The sequence below is a fragment of the Tachysurus fulvidraco genome, chromosome 25, assembly GCF_022655615.1.
Source record: "Tachysurus fulvidraco isolate hzauxx_2018 chromosome 25, HZAU_PFXX_2.0, whole genome shotgun sequence".
Taxonomy (NCBI): Eukaryota; Metazoa; Chordata; class Actinopteri; order Siluriformes; family Bagridae; genus Tachysurus; species Tachysurus fulvidraco.
This window is the reverse complement of record NC_062542.1, coordinates 13,337,415-13,356,591: the sequence shown is the minus strand read 5'-3', so window position 1 is coordinate 13,356,591 and position 19,177 is coordinate 13,337,415. Positions and strand designations below refer to the sequence as shown.

General features: G+C 37.9%; 1 protein-coding gene across 2 annotated transcripts in view; it reads left to right on the top strand.

The window, feature by feature from the left end:
* LOC113660693 (contactin-associated protein-like 2) overlaps positions 1-19,177 on the top strand; it is a 138,816-nt gene that overhangs the window by 71,636 nt on the left and 48,003 nt on the right. For both annotated transcript variants that reach the window (XM_047808900.1, XM_047808901.1), the window contains exons 9-12: positions 5,553-5,702; positions 11,435-11,597; positions 16,909-17,015; positions 18,832-18,951. In XM_047808900.1, coding sequence (XP_047664856.1) covers positions 5,553-5,702; positions 11,435-11,597; positions 16,909-17,015; positions 18,832-18,951 — 540 coding nt within the window. The remainder of the gene's footprint in view (positions 1-5,552; positions 5,703-11,434; positions 11,598-16,908; positions 17,016-18,831; positions 18,952-19,177) is intronic.

The window sequence follows — 19,177 nt, the reverse complement described above, 5'->3', positions numbered from 1 at the left end:
TGAATCATTATTCCAGGGTAGCTTGTGTATCAGTAAATAGTCTGCTATTCATTATGTAAAAGAATGAGAATGAGAAGAAAGAGTGATTTATTTGTCATGCCAAGAAATTCTTTATTCAAAAAAACAGCTGAAAATGTGTTTTCCCTGGTTTCCTAACCCTTGTACGTTGTTCGGGTCTGTGGGACCCATATTCATAAACATCAGTAGTTAAAAAAGAAAATAGAAAAACTTTGCTTCCTTGTAAATCTGTTGATTTTTTTCCCACTCATAGCTTGATTAAATTTGATTTTCTTTTTTTTTTATATATTACATTTTATTAAAAAACAACAAAAAACGAGTAGCAATTGAATTAAAAAAAAGGTGATGTAATAAAGGTAAAGGGCAAATATTAACCATATATGCTGTTTATGTTGCTTGTAATTGGGATGAAGTAAACATCTGTAGAGTATTTTAACATAAAACTTTTGGATTGTGTTGAATTAAAAACCCAAAAACATACGAGGGTTAAACATATAATCACTGGTAGCGCTGCTCATTAATCACAGTTTAGTGTCTGTTGGTTCACGAGAAACATCACAACAGGAAAGACTAATTGTTTTCGATACCGTTACTGAATTTGAAACCTCCTGTTCTTCTCTAAAAGTCAAATTCCGGTTGTAACTCGATGAAAAATGGCCTGAGGTGCTCTCACTTCCATTGATTACTCATTTTCAAAAGCTTTTTGAGCCTTTTCTTGTGGGAAAATGTCCTTTTAAAATGTCCTTTACATAATGTCTTTCCCGCTGCGTGTTTAAGGACCTGAAGAGTTAAAGGTCGTCTTGAGAAAGTGGCTGTAATTATGCAGGAGGATAAGTGATTAGCCCTGGTTAATATGTCAGAGTTCAAGTTGCCCACTCGGTGTTAACACGGTTCACCTCTTCTTAATTAATTGGTGAAGTGGGAAGTTATCACAGAGTCTCAGATGGGCTGTAATGAAGTGGAATATGAGCCAGCTGGTATAAATGTGCAATCTAGGGCAAACATTTAAAAAAAAAACAAAAAAAAAAACATTAAAGTCTTTTTTTTACATGTGTACGTACATCTTAATGCGAATAGAACAGCAACTCTAGCAGAAGCAATTGAATACATTTGAACAGAATGATATTAAATAAGGGGGCAAGGGGGCTTGGTGGATTTGCAACTCCGTGGTTGGTTGTTCGGTTCTCTGTCTCAACCTTGTGTGTGTGGAATTTGTGTGTTCTCTGCGTGTTTTAGAGGTTTTCTCCCCAGGTCCAAAAACATGCGTTGTATGCTGATTGGCATCTCTAAAGTGTCCACACTATGGGTGTGTGTGTGTGTGTATCCTGCAATGGGTTGGACTCATGTCCAGGGTGTTCTTCCAGGTGTCCCCTGGGAGAGACTCTGGGTTTCCTGTGATCCTGTGTAGGCTCAGTGGTACAGAAACTTTGGATTGATGGATGGATGGATGGATGGATGGATGGATGGATGGATGGATGGAGGGATGAGAGGGATTAAATGTATTTATCTATGAGAAGTAGGATGGTAGTATGGACGATGTATAGATGGATGGATGGATGGAGGGAAAGATGAATGGATGAGAGGGATTGCATGTATACTGTACAGTATATCTATGAATAGTAGGATGGACGTATGGATGGATGAGATGGATGGATGGATGGATGGATGGATGGATGGATGGATGGACGGATGAGATACAGTAGATGGATGTAAAACCTGCTGCTATTACACAAGAGTATATATGTTAACTAGAACCCTCTGTGTTTACAATCATCAATTTTTTCACATTGTACAGTATAATATAAACAAAATCTCGCCAACCGGTGTGCATACCAGTGTGTATTTGTCCTGTAGTGTTTTGTCTCACACTGTTTGCACTAGGTTGAAGACTTCAAGTCCTTAACTCTGTGTTGTTTGATGTATCACCTTCTACTTGGGAAAATGCTGTTTCATTTCATTTTATATGGCTGAAATGACAATAAGCGTTTCTTGAGTTGAATAAATATCTATGAATAGATGGATAAGTCGATGGATGGATAAATGGATGGATGGATTGGTGAGAGGGATTCGTATAGTATATGTATAAATGAATGAATGAATGATAAGATAAGATAAGATAAGATATTCCTTTATTCGTCCCACAATGAGGAAATTTCTCTGTTACAGCAGCAAATATATATATATATATATATATATATATATATATCTATAGATATATAGATATATATATATATCTATATAAAGAATAACGACATAGAAGGATAAACAAACGGAAGAGATAGATGGACGTATAAATGTATGATTAGAATTATGGATGTATGGATGGATATAAAATAGATGCTGAGGCTGATTTCTTTTTAAACTCTTTTGCACTAGACCATCATTTCAAGTCAGTCCATTTGATCCTCTTGATTATGTATGTATCAGGGATCATTTATTAAAGCCCTCTTCACTGACACATCATCAACAGCGATTTAAAAAAGAGCATGTGAAATACAATTGCTGGTATAATGAACTTGCCTGAAGCGGAATTACTTTCTCGAGAATTGATTTTTCAATATGGCTTTAGAGGAGAAACCTGAAGTCCGGAGCCTAAGCAAACATTGTGCAGTCATTACACGAAGGCACAAGTAGCCCTTGATGGTGTGATTTGAATGAAAGAGCTGGCTAATGGCAAGCATGCTTGTTCTTTGTTAGAGACACAGGCAAGATTATACAGTAGACTTGATATAAACAATCCTTCCATCATCAGCATTACTTATTTTCCTGCTCTATATAAGCTAATGGGTTAATTAAAAAAATAATAAAAAAATTTACAGCACAAACTCCTTCATCCTGAAGACTTTCCTTCTGGCAGAAAACATCAAGGATCAAGCTTTTACATTAAAATGTTGTTACTGAGTCAAGTCTTCATTCATACATCATAAATGTCTCCATACAGAGCAACATATATATATATATATATATATATATATATATATATATATATATATATATATATATATATATATATAAAAAGAACTAATGAAAAAAAAATATATATATATATATGTGTATGTATATATATATATATATATATATATATATATATATATATATATATATATATATATATATACATACATATATATATATATTTCATTAGTTCTTTTTAATTGTTTGTTGGTTTTTAAATTAGTCTTAAGCTTAGATGATCTTGATTGTCCACTGTGCATTAGCTGTTGCTAAGGATACAGTTACATATCTGACCAATCGGATTTGACAATTCTTGGTATATTTAAGCAAAGCTTTTGTATATTTTTTAAATGATGAAGAAGCCACACCCACGTTACAGCATGTTGACTAGCTGGTTAGCGAACTTACATTTATTTGGCATCCCTGCTTCATCTTCATCAGTTTTTTTTTTTACTGTAGTTGACATTTTTAAATTAGAAAATAGAAAAGCTATGGAAAAGCAGAGCGATGCAAACAACAAAACTTTCTTGTGTGGTTAAAGCAAATATAAACACTCTCTGAACACTGCTCGACCAATCAGATTAGTGATGATAATCGTAATAATATCTATGAAGTGTAATGTATTTTTATATATGTTGCCTTTGTAATGCATTACGACATGATGTTTAATATGGTTATGGTGATGACCTTGACACATGATCCTCTACAATTGATTTCAGCTCTAAAGCAATATTGCTCCCCTTTTTCTGTTCTTCACTTATATGTGTATGATTATTAAAACTAGTTCATGGCACGTTCACCTGCAACCTCAATGTCACCCGCAGATTACATTTTAATCTCATAATCTTCATGCTCCTCGCTCTCACACTGTGCATTATCATCCCTTTCCTGTCAAATGGGCTGGCAGCCTAGCATCCTGCAATATGTCCTCTTACTGGCAGTCAGTTCATTTCACCTGTCCTTTACTCCCGAGAGAGGACAGGCTGAATGTGTCCAGTTGAATGTCTTCCAGATTAACGCACACAGAGCTGAAAAATCCTGCATATCACCACCAATATCAGATAAAACTCTGCACTGCAAGTGCTGACTAGAGTCAAGTGTCCTGGAGGGAGGGAGAGAGAAAGTGAGATGGATATGGAAGAGAAAAAGGAAGAAAGAATGAAATGAAATGGATGTGGAGAGAGAGAGAGAGAGAGAGAGAGAGAGAGAGAGAGAGAGAGAGAGAGAGAATGAATGAATGAATGAATGTTGGGAAAGAGAGAGGTGAGAGCGCGCGCACGCGCGCGCGCGCGTGCGCCTGGGAGCGCGCGTTTGCCCGCGTGCCCATCGCTCTGGTGTGTGTGTGTGTGCGCGCGCGCGCGCGCGCGCGCGCGCGCGCGCGCGCGCGCCGCGCGCGCTGGCTGGCTGGCTGGCTCCGCTGGGGTCTGCGGCCCGCCCGCGGGTGGCCTCGTCCCTGGATCTGGCCGACCGCGCGCGCGCGCGCGCGCGCGCGCGCGCGCGCGCGCGCGCGCGCGGCGCGCGCGCGCGCGCCTGCTGGGCCCCGCGCGCGTCTGGGCGCGCGCGTTGCCCGCGTGCCCTCGCTCTGAGCGCGCGCGCGCGCGCGCGCGCGCGCGCGCGGCGCGCGCGCGCCGCGCCGCGCGAGAGAGATGGATAGATGGACACAACAGACACAGACACAATTTAACGTCTTGTTCCATGTATTAGGTCCGAGCTGAGGAAAAAGAAGGTTTTTATTTGAATGGCTCATTACATAAAAAATTGCTGGTTGAATTTAAGACACTTCTAACTTGTTTTTGAAATATTTAGTTGTATATTTCTGTTTTTATTTATTTATTTATTTTTATATAATTTTCATTATTTTTCCCCTTACTGGTAGTTTTTTTTATTTATTTATTTATGTTAATTCTTGCTGTGTCTTTTGCTGCCTTCATGGCCAGGTCTCATTGTAAAAGATATTCAATGTCATAGAGATTAACGATTTAATCTCACAGCCTTGTCTCTCAGTATTTAATCGAAATATGTGATTTCCAGATTATTTTATGAGGATGTTTGGTTTTAATCTAAATTTCTTTCACTGACACGAATGTCTCGGTGGAATAAATAAGACTCTTTAAAAAAAATGAATGTAAACTGTGTTAGAAATCTGAAATCATTATTTATGTGGTATTATTTATGTGGTATCATTTATGTGGTATTATTTATGTGGTATTATTTATGTGGTATCATTTATGTGGTATTATTTATGTGGTATCATTTATGTGGTACTATTTATGTGGTACTATTTATGTGGTATCATTTATGTGGTATTATTTATGTGGTACTATTTATGTGGTACTATTTATGTGGTATTATTTATGTGGTATCATTTATGTGGTATTATTTATGTGGTATTATTTATGTGGTACTATTTATGTGGTATTATTTATGTGGTATCATTTATGTGGTATTATTTATGTGGTATTATTTATGTGGTATTATTTATGTGGTATCATTTATGTGGTACTATTTATGACGACATCAGATAATCGTCTGATCAGTAGAATGCAATTATATCTATTTTCCTGTTCTTCTAATACCAGGGTCAGGGCTGAGTGATGGAGAATGGCACGACGTTCGTTTCCTGGCTAAAGAAAACTTTGCCATGCTGACCATCGACAGAGACGAGGCTTCGGCTGTGAGAACCAACGCACCCGTTCAGATCACAACCGGAGGAACGTACCACTTTGGAGGTGAGAACAACTACACAACTAGAGCAATAATGGTGGGAGTTACTTGCTTGTCCTCCTCGTCTTGGGAGGTTTTCACCTTGTCCAATTCCGAACATAAACCAAATCTGGCTTTTTGTTTTGGCGCCCCCTGTAGCAGTGGTTTGGTTTAAGACTCACTTGATTCTATCGAACCCTGGAGCATTTGCATTCATTTAACGTTCTCACAAACGTGCAAAGAGAACACAACTGTCCTGTAAGGCACCTCTGTCTATCTTCTATGTCCTACAATGTTCCTCTGCCTCTTTGTTAGGAACTTTTGGGACTATTGCTTATTCAAGATTTTGCTTATTATTCTTAAAGTGTTCCTCTGTTTATTCCTGCCCTGTTGTATTAGACTTTGTTCATCATTGTCGGATGTCACGCTTTGTTTCTGCGTGTTATTTGGCCAGGATTATGTTATGTAACATTTATGGTTTTGTTCTGTTACGTGTACGTGAATAAAAAGTATGGAGAACGTCCTGCATTTGGGTTTGGTCTGTGAAGTTCATCCTTGTGGAAAATAACACTTGTTCACATGAATCACTGCACAGTTCCAGGGCAATAAAACACACAGGAAGTCTCGGGTTCTGTAAAGCACCCTGCTTCCTGCTCGACGTGACAGCGTGCAAGTTAAAGTAAACTTTAAAGTATGCTCTGTTTCAGACTAACCTGAAGATTGGAAGTAAGAAAGTAAGAAAGTAAAGAGTCACTTTAGAGAAAAATTAAGTTTACGCTCTGCTGCTGAAATCATCAAGACGAGGTGTACTAAGCACTTCCAGGCACAATTAGTCAGCATTGTGCCTTGCGCTAATGTAGAAAACCAGTGCAAGAACCAGTGCATTTTGAAACATGCTAATTATCCTCATACATATGCATTTGTGCAAGAAACATGCAAAGTCAGAGAAAGAAAAGAAAAAAGAAATGAAAATTGTGCTTGATTACATACTCTATTCAGTGTAATAAAGAGAAATTACCCATGGCTGGTTTTCTGTGATTTTCTCTGCTACCCAATAGCAGGTTTAAATTCTGTATGTGGTCTGTTTTCTTTACAGTCAGCGTTATCGTGGGTGTCTTATTTACACTAGATTTGAACTACTTTTTTCATTAAAAAATAAAATAAAATAAAAATCTCTTAAGGGGACACTATGTAGAGACTGTCTACTGGAGGATTTTCATAGTGAGGTAACCCTGGTTATAAAAACACGTATTTTCTCACATCTAATGAAAAAAATTAGAAGATTTTTGGGGCATTGTTATAACAGCTGACCCAAGAAGAAATTACATAAACTAAATTTTTATTATAACCAGTTTAATAAATGTCACATTACTTCCTTTCACAACCTTTCTATTTTTTAGTAAGGAATTATTATTATTTAATCTCATTATTAAGCTTAAATTCCAAACTTTTTGATGACACTAATTTTGATGACTTATTTTTCACTACACTTTTTTTTTTCTTCCTAATTTTGTCACTAATTCCTACCCAGTCAGGTCTTTAATCAGCATCTACTGACCGTTGAGAGTGTAGACTATCACATGCTTCTTTTGAGACAAAAGCAATTGAACCCAGCTAATTGCATTTCTCCAATCTTTTGCATCATGTGTAGGCAGTGTAAAGCGGGCTATCCGCCTCCTTTTACATACATGAGCTCACAGAGGTCCTCGATTATCTCGAGTCACTGTGATTGACAGGGGAGGAACCCAGAGCAAATGGTCAATTTAACAACCTTGGATTCCTCTCCACGGATGACCGGCCTTAAACTCTTCCTCATTTAAACTGCAATTTGGTAATATTTTAGTCAATTGTGCAGCCACATTAAGCTTCATTTTCTTTTGCATCTCCTCCCATACAGTACCTCCTTGTAGCCCTCTGTGTCTTCCACCTTCTGTATCATCTCCTACAGAGTAACTGAGCTTCATCAGCTTTAATCATTTTCAGAAAACCTTAAATGAGAGCTACTGTACAGTTCCTCTAACCCTCAGTCCGGACAGCTTATTAACAGATGCCAGACAGGAGAAAAGGCAGACGATTCTCCATCAGCACGTACATTCCAGCCGGATCAACCAGCCATAATTATCAATCAATGTTCCTCCATCTGTCACTGTTATTTTACCGGCGGCCCGGTATATCTGACTCTCTAATTTGTTTACAACCGATTTTTCCTTTCCTAAGACTGGAAAGAGCTTTTCCCTGACACGGAAGGTAAACTGAGATTTGTTTCATTCAAAGAAAATAAAATCATTTATAGTCGCTGCTTGTAAATAAATGTATCATGGTTGCTTTTCCCCTAATAAATAAAACAGCAGTCTCTGTGGGAATATATCATGTATTCTACTTAAGAAATCTTGTACTTTGGGATATTGTACATAACTGCACTCTACATCCAGCCTGCATATAAATATGGAGGCTTCTGATGTGTGGGTTTTGGGCAGAAAGAGGATAAGATTTAACATCTGAGACATTATTTAGAATTAAGGACATCAAACCTGAGGCTGGGGGGCACGGTGGCTTAGTGGTTGGCACGTTCGCCTCACACCTCCAGGGTTGGGGGTTCGATTCCCGCCTCCACCTTGTGTGTGTGGAGTTTGCATGTTCTCCCCGTGCCTCGGGGGTTTCCTCCGGGTACTCCAGTTTCCTCCCCCGGTCCAAAGACATGCATGGTAGGTTGATTGGCATCTCTGGAAAATTGTCCGTAGTGTGTGAGTGTGTGAGTGAATGAGAGTGTGTGTGTGCCCTGTGATGGGTTGTCACTCCTTCCAGGGTGTATCCTGCCTCGATGCCCGATGACGCCTGAGATAGGCACAGGCTCCCCGTGACCCGAGAAGTTCGGATAAGCGGTAGAAAATGAATGAATGAATGAAACCCTGAGGCTGAGGAATGTCCATTCCAGTAAACAGCATATATCTAAAGCCTTAAAAGATGCTGAAAAAATGTGATCCAGCACAAAGACAATAGAAATGGGAGACTCAGCACATATACAGTATGCTATGTCTGATTACCTGCGCAATTATCTGAGCAGCTAATCACATGGCAACAGCGCAGTGTACAAATCCAGAATGGACAGGATGGTTCGAACTGACAGCTAATTCAAATAATCAATTTTTACAGCCATGATGAGCACAGCATCATGTCGGATAGCACAATACATTAAACCTTCAGGTGAGATGAGATAAAATAAGAGCCGACGTATTTTATTAATCTCCTGTAGATGAAATTCGATGTGACACATTGGCACAAGTAAAAGGAGTAAATCCAAAGAATAACCTAAAATAAATTAGTGTTTATGTCCGCACACACACACACACACACACACACACACACACACACACACACACACACACACACACACACACACACACAATATATATATGTTATGTTATGAGTGTATGTGTGTTTGATGAGTGTACAGTATGTGTGTGAGTGTGACTCAGTCAGTGGAGTAGGAGACACCACGTACTGTAGAATCTGATAGAAAATCTGATATCACGAAAGAGCCCCCAGACGTCTTGAGGCAAGTGGTTGGATGAATCTGTGGCTTAACCTTCTCCTAACCCAACTCAGCACAGCACAGAGACGACGATAAAAACTGTTTATGATAGCTTTTAGTTTCCTACTCATCCTCATTTCAGTCTCTGCCTCAACACTGTCCAGTTCCATCTCACCACACTGCTGGCCTTCCTCACCAGCTTAGCCAGTTTGTTGGCAGCACCAGTCCCAATGGCACCTCCACATCCCCAGCACAAAACAGCAAATAATATAATGCTGGCATGCTACAGACTGGGAAAAGCTCCAAAACAGCCTAGACCACACATTAGGAGCTGAGACTGTGCAGAAAGAACATCCTGCTCTGTCCTTTCCGAGAGGCAGCCTTGGTATTGTTTGGCAAGTCCAGATAGCTGGGGCAACAACAGCAGAAAACCAAACATAACAACAACAAAAAAAACTTGCTTGCTAAAACTTAACAGTTTTCATTTCTTCTTCTTCTTCTTCTTCTTCTTCTTCTTCTTCTTCTTCTTCTTCTTCTTCTTTTATTATTATTATTATTATTATTATTATTATTATTATTACTATTTTATATATTTTTTTTATTCTACCTTTTGGATATTTATTTGTTTGTTTACTTACTTACTTATTATGAATTTTTTAAATAGCCTACTTTCCATCTTCACTCTATATGACTTCGCAAACGTTCAAAATAAATCGAGAGCCTATCTTCATCTCATATTACGATTGCTCGATTGGTGGTGAAAAATCAACCAGGCTCCTCCTTTCAGTTATCAATGAACCGGTAATGTGCCTTTAGATCACCTCATGTATCACCAAGGACCTTTAATTGAAGGTTTTAGCTTGATCGACTTCTGAAGCTGAAGGCTGGAAGGAGATTACGGAGCTCATAGAGCAGAAGGAAACACTACAGATTTTTGAGATACATGGATGTTTGATATGATCTGATTAGGATAAAGGTTTAGATCGAAGAGGAAACCCTGAATCTAATTTTTCTGACCCATTGATTCAATGAGCTATTTAAACACCCATGACACAAAATTCAGAAAGTAAACGACTCGATATTAAATGTATATTTAATTCCAATCAGCAAGACAGAGGCTACACTGTCAAGGAAATACTCCCTGAGATGATGATAGAAGTAATCTTTAGAGGAACTCAAAAGGAACCTCATCTGGGTGACACTGGGCAGTGCGATTGTTATAAATTGGTTTTCACCCTCCTTCTTAATGCTATAATAATTACTAGACTAGCCTGGACTAAACCAGTTATCTAAATACGGCCTGTCATTATTTACTTCCCGAATTCCCCTGGCACTTTGTTCATACAGACATTCATCCTGACAGACGCTATACTCCTCTGCTTCTTGTGTTCCTCACCAGATGCAGGCTTTAATTCTTTTTCGTTTCCTGTCAAGCTCACGCAATCGGGAGCTTCTTTTACTCGCTGTGCTGTCTCTTTACTTTCCCTCTGCTCAGACAGACAATCAGAAAAGTGTCAGCGACAGACAACAGATGGTCCAGATAACTTTCCGAACCTTGCTGATTTTCCTACCAACTGTTATTTCATACATCAGGTGAAAAACAAACAGTCGTTACTCCAGACATAATAGTTTGCCTGCAAGTATCAGGAGGATGTTTGACAGTCTCAGAAGGCTTGTGGAAGATTTGTGTTCATGTCTCATTCAAGCTTGAGCAGCTTGTTGGGTTTAGAGGTTTATTTCCCCGCTTCCTTTTACTTATATTTTCATCACAGCGTACTGGTGTCTCCACGTGGGCAGAAGGCACTTGATGAAATATTTACTTTATTCAAAACTTTAATCCTAGACCTAAAAATGAAAACTGACATGATTTTGGGGTTCACGTTCAAGAAATTGCTCTGAACTCGTATTAGAGTCATTTTTTTTTTTTTTTTAGCAATGTTTGACTTTATATTATGATATTTCAAGGGTTTATTTTTGTTTGTTTGCTTGTTTTTTTTTTGTTTTTTTTTTGATTAATAAATTGACAAATATTTTTGAATCCACTCATAAATGGGATTTCTCACAAAACTAAGAACATTTGCAATACTATGCAACACAGAATACCAATGAATGGTAAATATAATTATTTAACTGTGGATTTAACTGTCAAAAAAATCCATTTAAAATAACCTGCTATAAGACTGAAATGTGTCTGTTTCCTGTTTTTTCTCTCTCTCTCTGCGTCAGGTTATTTCCTGCAGACCCATGCGTCTCCGTCCCAGCGCTCGTTTCAGGGCTGCATGCAGCTCATCCAAGTTGACGATCACCTGGCTGACTTGGTGGCGTTGGAGCGGGGCATGCTGGGAGCTTTTGAGAATGTCAGTTTGGACATGTGTACCATCATAGACAGGTCTGAACATCAAATCAACCTTCATCCAGACACCTTGATATGTATTTGCTGGTTCGGTTACAGAAAGTTTGCGGAAAATCTGTAAACTAATTGCAGAGATGAAGTAAACTCTGTGATATGCGTGTTGAGATTTTTAAACAGAAGACTTTTTTCTCCACCATAGCTTCAAACTATCATGTAGCCAAAATATCAAATACAAATAGATTATTTTATCCAATTGAAATCTAGCCCACAGTGGCCATCATACAAGTCCTAGCTACATGCTACACAATAACATATAGAATATGTATTTACTAGCAAGTCAGACATTATATTATTTCTTATAGTAATGGTTGTGTAAAAAAAAAACTTGCAGCACAACATTTAAGGAAACATGAGAAATAATTGACCATCTGGTCACGTCTCCTGCTCAGGAGCACAACATCAGAATGGTTTTATTTAATTTAAGGAATATGAGCACCAGCTCTCTGTCATTATACTAATAGTGATCGATTTGCCATGCACTCACTGTCACAGAGCTTTAACGTGTGTTTATGTGCCGAAGTCCTTTCTCGCTCATGCACCGGCATTGCAGCAGCATAAATTTAGCACACAGATAAACAAAGATGATCATCAATGTAAATCACCACTCCTGAGCACCGTTACTCTGGAACAAGAAAAACACATGGTTGTGTGTTGATGACGTAAATGATATGATTTAAGAAGTTTTTATAGGAACTAAATAAAGCCCTTCTGTATTTTCTGAGGAATCAGTGCCATAGACATTTAACACAATGCTCTTCCCTGTATCTGGGCCAATACACTACCTGTATAGGGGAAGTGGTGGCTCGAGCGGTTAAGGCTCTGGGTTGTTGATTGAAAGCTGCCACTGTTGGGCCCTTAAACAAGGACCTTAAGCCTCATTGGTCCAGGGTGCTGTATCATGGCTGACCCTCTGCTCTGATCCCAACCTCCAATTAGGTATATTTATGACAATACTCTCCCCTCATAACTATTATTTTTCTGACAGAATTGAAGAGGCATAAATCAAAAAAAGTCTTTTGTTGTTACGTTATGGATTTTCTTTAATAGACATGTTTTAAGTTTGGATTTTTTAGGTTTTTTAATTTCATATGTGCATGTATTTGTTTGTAGCCTAATTTAATCCACCATGACTAGGCTTTTACTAAGGATGAGTGAATGAATGGTGTGTGAACAAATGAATGGTCTGAATTCAGATGCCCTGAGAAGTGAAACAAAACAAAAACAAAACAAATCTGAAACAAACTGAGCAAAACTCAAAAAATAGTGTAAAGCAAAACAAACGAAACAAAAAACAGCAAAACGAGCAAGAAAATCGAATAAAACGTTTCAGCATTATATCTTCAACCCAAATAATAGATTCACATTTGGTTAGATTGCATCATCCAGCTATCAAAATTTTTTCAAACTGCGTCTCATGCTACATCACTGGATGACATAACACACGTGAAGGAAAGTGCTATCAACATCCTTCCACATAAATGAACTTACCAGTACCCATGATCGGCTTTGCTAGTATCCTCAGAGGAGTGATAAAAAGTTTGTATACAGCTGATCATCGTAGCCATGTGTGGTTCTTCAACAGACTGTTTCCATAAAGTAGAAGAAACTCAAAACCATAAAAAATGACCTTGTATTTTGTAGCATTTATGATTCCCCTTAACTGGAACTAATCCAAAACTCTTCAAGCACAACAATTCTCCTGGGCACAAAGCAAAGTGTGATAGTCCACAAACTTATGTCCATATAGTGTATATTTTAGTCTGTGCTTCATGGATAAGAACTTCATTACTTGCTGTTTTACATGCATACTAAATGACAGCAATAGCACTCTTCTGGCTCGTCAGTTCAGCCCTCCTGTAAAACTCGACTCCTCTGCTAAGCAAGGAGTACGATGAGAATGAAGCTGGAAATCTCATCATTTTCCAAGCAGATTAGAATAACACCACTCATGCCAGCTGAGAAGTGAACTCATTTTTGTGACTTGGATAAAAAAAAAACTTCCAAACTTCAACATAATTGGTTTTGTGTTTTTCTTTTATACTACCAAGTTTTGGGATAAGATCCGTCACAGGAATACAACGCCTCTTTTACAACTTCTTACTTATTTTTGTAATTTTCAGACAGTTTTAAATTGTTTACTTGTATAAAATGCATGCACTGAACTCCTTGTGTACCATAAGGGACCGTGAGTCATCCTAGATAGCACTATTTTAACATAACAGTGTCTAAATTGTGTTGGAAAGTGTGTGTGTGTGTGTGTGTGTGTGTGTGTGTGTGTGTGTGTGTGTGTGTGTGTGTGTGTGTGTGTGTGTGTGTGTGTAGTCTTCCTAGCATGATTAGTTGACAGTACCTTAAACCAAACATTATCCTCCTTTTATTGTCCCTAATGGCTGCTTTATATAACTGTCACTTTCCATTATGCTAAGTACAGGAGTAAATAGGCAAAGCCGACAAGACCAGCTCTCCGGGCCTGCATTCAAAACACCCCCCTTCTCTATCAAAAAGAAAATAGAGATGAAAATCTGCTTAGTGGCCAAGAACAGATTTGTTCCGGTGTGACTTGATATGCCTGTACCTGAGCATAGCAGGGACACAACACACAACAACATCCATAGCATCTGAAATGGTTCTTTATTGAGAGCTACAGTAGGTGTAGATCTTTGAAATCCTCTGGATCACAGGATCCTACCTGTAACTCTGGTCTTGGAGTAGTCTGGTAAGTTGAACCTGGTGGTAAAAACAGGGGAATGTCTGAACTGCGCAGGACACGGGGTACTTGAGTGAGGTGCCTGTGTTCTAGTTTAAGGAATCTGCATTTATGAATTGCTGAGTTCTTGCCAGCTTTGCTTTTCTATGACGAGGATGATTTTAACACTCAGTGCCAGCATGTACACTATCAGTGCCAGCCGTGAGGAATTCAGAGCAACCGAAGCATATTATCCATGTGTTATTCAGCTCAAACCATGTGTTATTCAGCCCTAAGCTGGCAAGGAAGTGCTCATCACCCTGGTTCCTCAAAGGATTTATCCAGTGGTTTGTGGATCACTTCGGAAAATAAGCCGTGCCCAACAATAGTTAATGATTTAAAGGTTTTTTTTTTTCATATTCACATATGAATAAAACTTTTATGAATTTTGAAGCCTAAATACTAAGGATTGGCTATAAACAAACTACACAGCTGACAGATATGTGCTATTTTTGTGGATTATTCTAGTGTATAAACACAACAAGGCTGTGGTAGTTTGTGAAGTGATTAACTGTTTACTGATGGAGACTTGAGTGCAAAACTATTTATGGCAACAGCGGTCTTATGCTACTCTATCGAATCTGTACGTATCGATTGCAGACCTAAGCCATTTTCATGGTTTGCACTGTAAGTGGTTCGGTCTGCAGTAATCTGGCATATCTTTAGGCTGCCCATTTGGGGCAACAGCGAGTGGTTTTCAAGTGCTAAGCAGAAGTAGGGCATCGGGATGGATCAGGCAGGTCTGAAGAGCAGAAGGGGGCAGGATCAATGATATCTCAGGAAACGCATGTGTGGATCAACAGAGAGAGAGAGAGAGAGAGAGAGAGAGAGAGAGAGAGAGAGAGATGTTGGCCGATTCCCAACCACTTTCTCTGAGACCCATGAAGTCAGCCCTCCAAATGTTTTTTGAAATGGTGCTCAAGTTGCATCACACTACGTATAAAACTTTCAAAGGAAAGCATTATCTACAGTATGCATGAGCTCACCGATACCCATAAAATTGACATTAAAGATACCACCCCTCTTTCTTTGAGTTCATGGCCTGTCTTGCTTTCTTAGACTCCCAGCCATGGATGGCTGTTGCATCACCACCATTCAAACTCCTGATCTCCAGAGCCTCCATTGTTAATGAGGCATTAAATTCCCAACTCATCTGACATACACTTTTCAGTTGAACGTGTGATTCAGAGCCCTACCCTACCCCAACCAACAACAAAAAAAGGCATGAATTCCATTAGTGTAATGAGAATAGGAGTTTATTTGCAAAAATATACTGTATGCCTAGGCAGCTTTGTTACCTCCTCCACACATCAACACCCAGACAGTTCGTTATCTCTCTCTTTCCCTCTCTTTACAGAAATGTTTTCAGCATGCAAATGTGTCTTTATTATAATGCCTATAGGTGTCAAGGTGTTAGACTCGCTGTGTGTTGAGTGAACGTACCTCACATAAATCCCAAGGTTCTTCACAGAAATCCCAGTTGAATATACAGTATAGCACATGCAGCAAATGTAGCAGTACAAAAAAAAGTCTAAGCCAGCTCCTATATTTAAAACTAAGGCTTAAGCATTAACTCAAAGAAGATTGGTCTTTAATTTGGGTTCACTCTGCTCCCTTAACTCGAAGAAAGGCCTCGGAAATCTGTTTCCACGTGTCACTGTATTTTCCTTCTGAGACTTGTAATTTGAAGCATCTTTAAAGATGACTAATTAAAGTGAGGAGAAAAGCAGTAAAGCTTTTAATTGTTTTTAAACTTTAGTTCTTTAATTAGAAATTCACTCAGAAGGATTACGTTTGCGGAGATGTGAAAGCTGAAACATCTCTTTCTTTTCACTCTCTGATGCATGTATGATAATTATTCAGCTATTTTCTGTTCTTTTTCAAGGTTTTCAAGGAGCAAATGGAAATAGTAAGGTGTTTTTTATGAGTCATGAAAAGAGGAGATAAATTGACATGACTAAAAAATGACCTAGTAATTCAAATTCCAAATGCATTACAAATTTGAGAGAAAACAAATATAGGGCTTTATTCAGAGTCAGCAAATTAACTCTGAAATTTACAGTATTTATGCTGGAAATTTGTGTATTTCTAGTCGTGTTACCATCAAAGTCAATTTTCAGGGTCTGACGTTTAGATTATGATCATGTAGCTAAGCGATTTTATTTAAATAGATGTCTCTCTTAGATGTTGCATTTACCTTTAAACCTGTCAACAACTGCGGTGCTTGGTGAGTAACTGTGTTAGTATATAAAGCTAAATTAAAAAAAAACCCTTAGTGATTTTTCTACACAAAGATTAGTAAAAGCTACTCTTCTACCTGAAAGACCATTTGACACCACTTCAGTTGCAGTCTAAGCTTGAATCCTTATTTACTTTCTCATTTTTATTTAGCTCTGGATCTAAGCTAACCGTTTTTATCAAAACCCTTCAGTCCCTGATCAATGGAAGCTAATTTGCCTCTGTTAGCTCGAGGCAGTTATGTTTGATGAGAGAGTAATTTAACCCACCGTTCTTCTAACGATCCTTTGTCATGTTTTTCAGATGTTTGCCTAATCTCTGTGAGCATGGAGGAAGGTGTTCTCAGACCTGGGACAGTTTCAGCTGCTCATGTGACGGCACTGGATACATCGGAGCCACCTGTCACACATGTACATACACTTTCATTTGAAATACACTACATTTCCTTGACGATACTTTTGACTGTACCGTACCGTTGGATTTCTGAGAAATAATTCTCAAAGCTCATAATACTTCAGAGGCTTAAATGACTTCCTGATGCAGACGAGATATAATCAGTATAAGTGCTGGTCTATGCTGTTATTTAACAACTCTTGATTGACCTACATTGTAAAAATTGTAATTATGTTATTAGTGTTAGCAGTAGAATTATATACGACAAACGTCTTGTTCATGTGTAACCTTCATTTACATAAATCAACGTGACACTGAGTCGCTATATGATATCATTGATAAAAGAAGTGACGTCGAAAGCAAAATGAGATTTAACTTGTTTGTCATAAACAATCAGGAGATGAGAAAAAAGAACAGAGGAAGTTTAAACATTATGCTTAAAACATTTATTAATGAAAAAAGTTGGATGATCATCATGACCAATACCGCATGTCTATCTAGCTAGCTAGCTAGTTTAGCAAACCGGTATTAGCAAACAAATTACAACACTTATTAATTATCTGGCTAAATGAACAAGCTAATTTACAAAAAATAACTAGCAAATTTAACTGAAATGTCTAGAAAACCTGTCTTTTACCTAGCTATCTAATTAAAGGAAATAATTTGCAACACTTAATTAGCTAGCGAGTTTTTCAAGTCAATTAGCAAAACTCAACTAGCTAATTTAACAAACTTTTGCAAAACATTTTTATCTAGCTTATTACCTAAATTACAGTACTTACAAAGAGCAACCAAGTTTTGTTCTTATTGTTTTTTCAAACTTAGCACTTGACAAAATATAGGAAAATAGGACTAGTGGTACAAAATGAGATGAAAATAGTTTTATTAAATAGCATTATCAAGTTTCTGTGTGTTTGCACATATTGTAACAATAAGAAAACGGAACCAAATGAATCAGTGAATCAATCAGTGAATGAATCTTTTTTGGTGAACCAAATCAAAGCATATGAGTCACTCAAATGATGAATCATAAAATGTACCTTATATAATAAAATAAAAAATAGTAGATCAATTTGACTAGATTCCAGAGTCATCACTTGCTAGGATGCCATTTTCTGTAGCCTATTATTGCATTGATAAGACTAAATAAATAATAAAATACTTTTCTTAAAAATGACAAGTATAAAATACTTTCTATAATAAAAAATATAACATTATTCAAGACATAAAACGTCTGGCCAATCAGGTCTGAGCATTCAAAACACAGCCTTGCATTGACAGACATGATTATTCCCTATTTAACTGAGGATATAAATAAAGAACTTCTGTTCATCAGCGAGACAGTTCTTGATTTGTTATTTACAGAAATGTCATTTTGTCTCAATGCTGTTTTTCTTTTAAACAGTGTTCTGAAATCTACATTTACAAGCACATGAACAAGGAGCACTCGTTAGATCAGGATGCCTCAGATACTATACATTTACTCATTTAGCTTTTCTTACGTTTGAGATGGCGTGACCTTTGTAGCGCAGACTAGCGCAAAACCTTAGAGGTTTTTTTAATCGATTGATTTGCTGTCTACATGAAACTCCATGTCTGTACATTACCACCTACACTAAAGTTAAATCGTTTCACATTTCGTCTTTGTGATTTTGCACTCTTACATCTACAGCGGGGGATCTATTATGTAACATATAACACATCTCATGAGCACTTAGATCTGCCTGGAATAAAGATTTTATTGTTTAGAAGAGATAATACATTTTAAAACCAATGAAATGTCTGAAATTGTGTATTCATTTTTTAATACTTTTCATCCCTCCTTACTTTTAGCTCTGTATGAACAGTCCTGTGAAGCTTATAAGCACTTGGGGAAATCTTCAGACTTCTACTGGATCGATCCTGATGGCAGCGGACCTCTAGGACCCTTCAGAGTCTTTTGCAACATGACGGGTAATTTATGAACCAAAGCCCAAAACATCCACTGAATAAACAGAGTGTGAATATATGCAGTGTATACAGTATAATGTTTTTACTGTTATAACTGTGAGCAGGATATGATGACAGATATAAGAGGATTTCTCCAAAAGCTAAATACACTGTTTTGTGTCTTAGTGTCAAATGATGCATTTGTGATTAATAAGTACTAACAGAGCCTAATTTGTTGTAGCTTTTGACA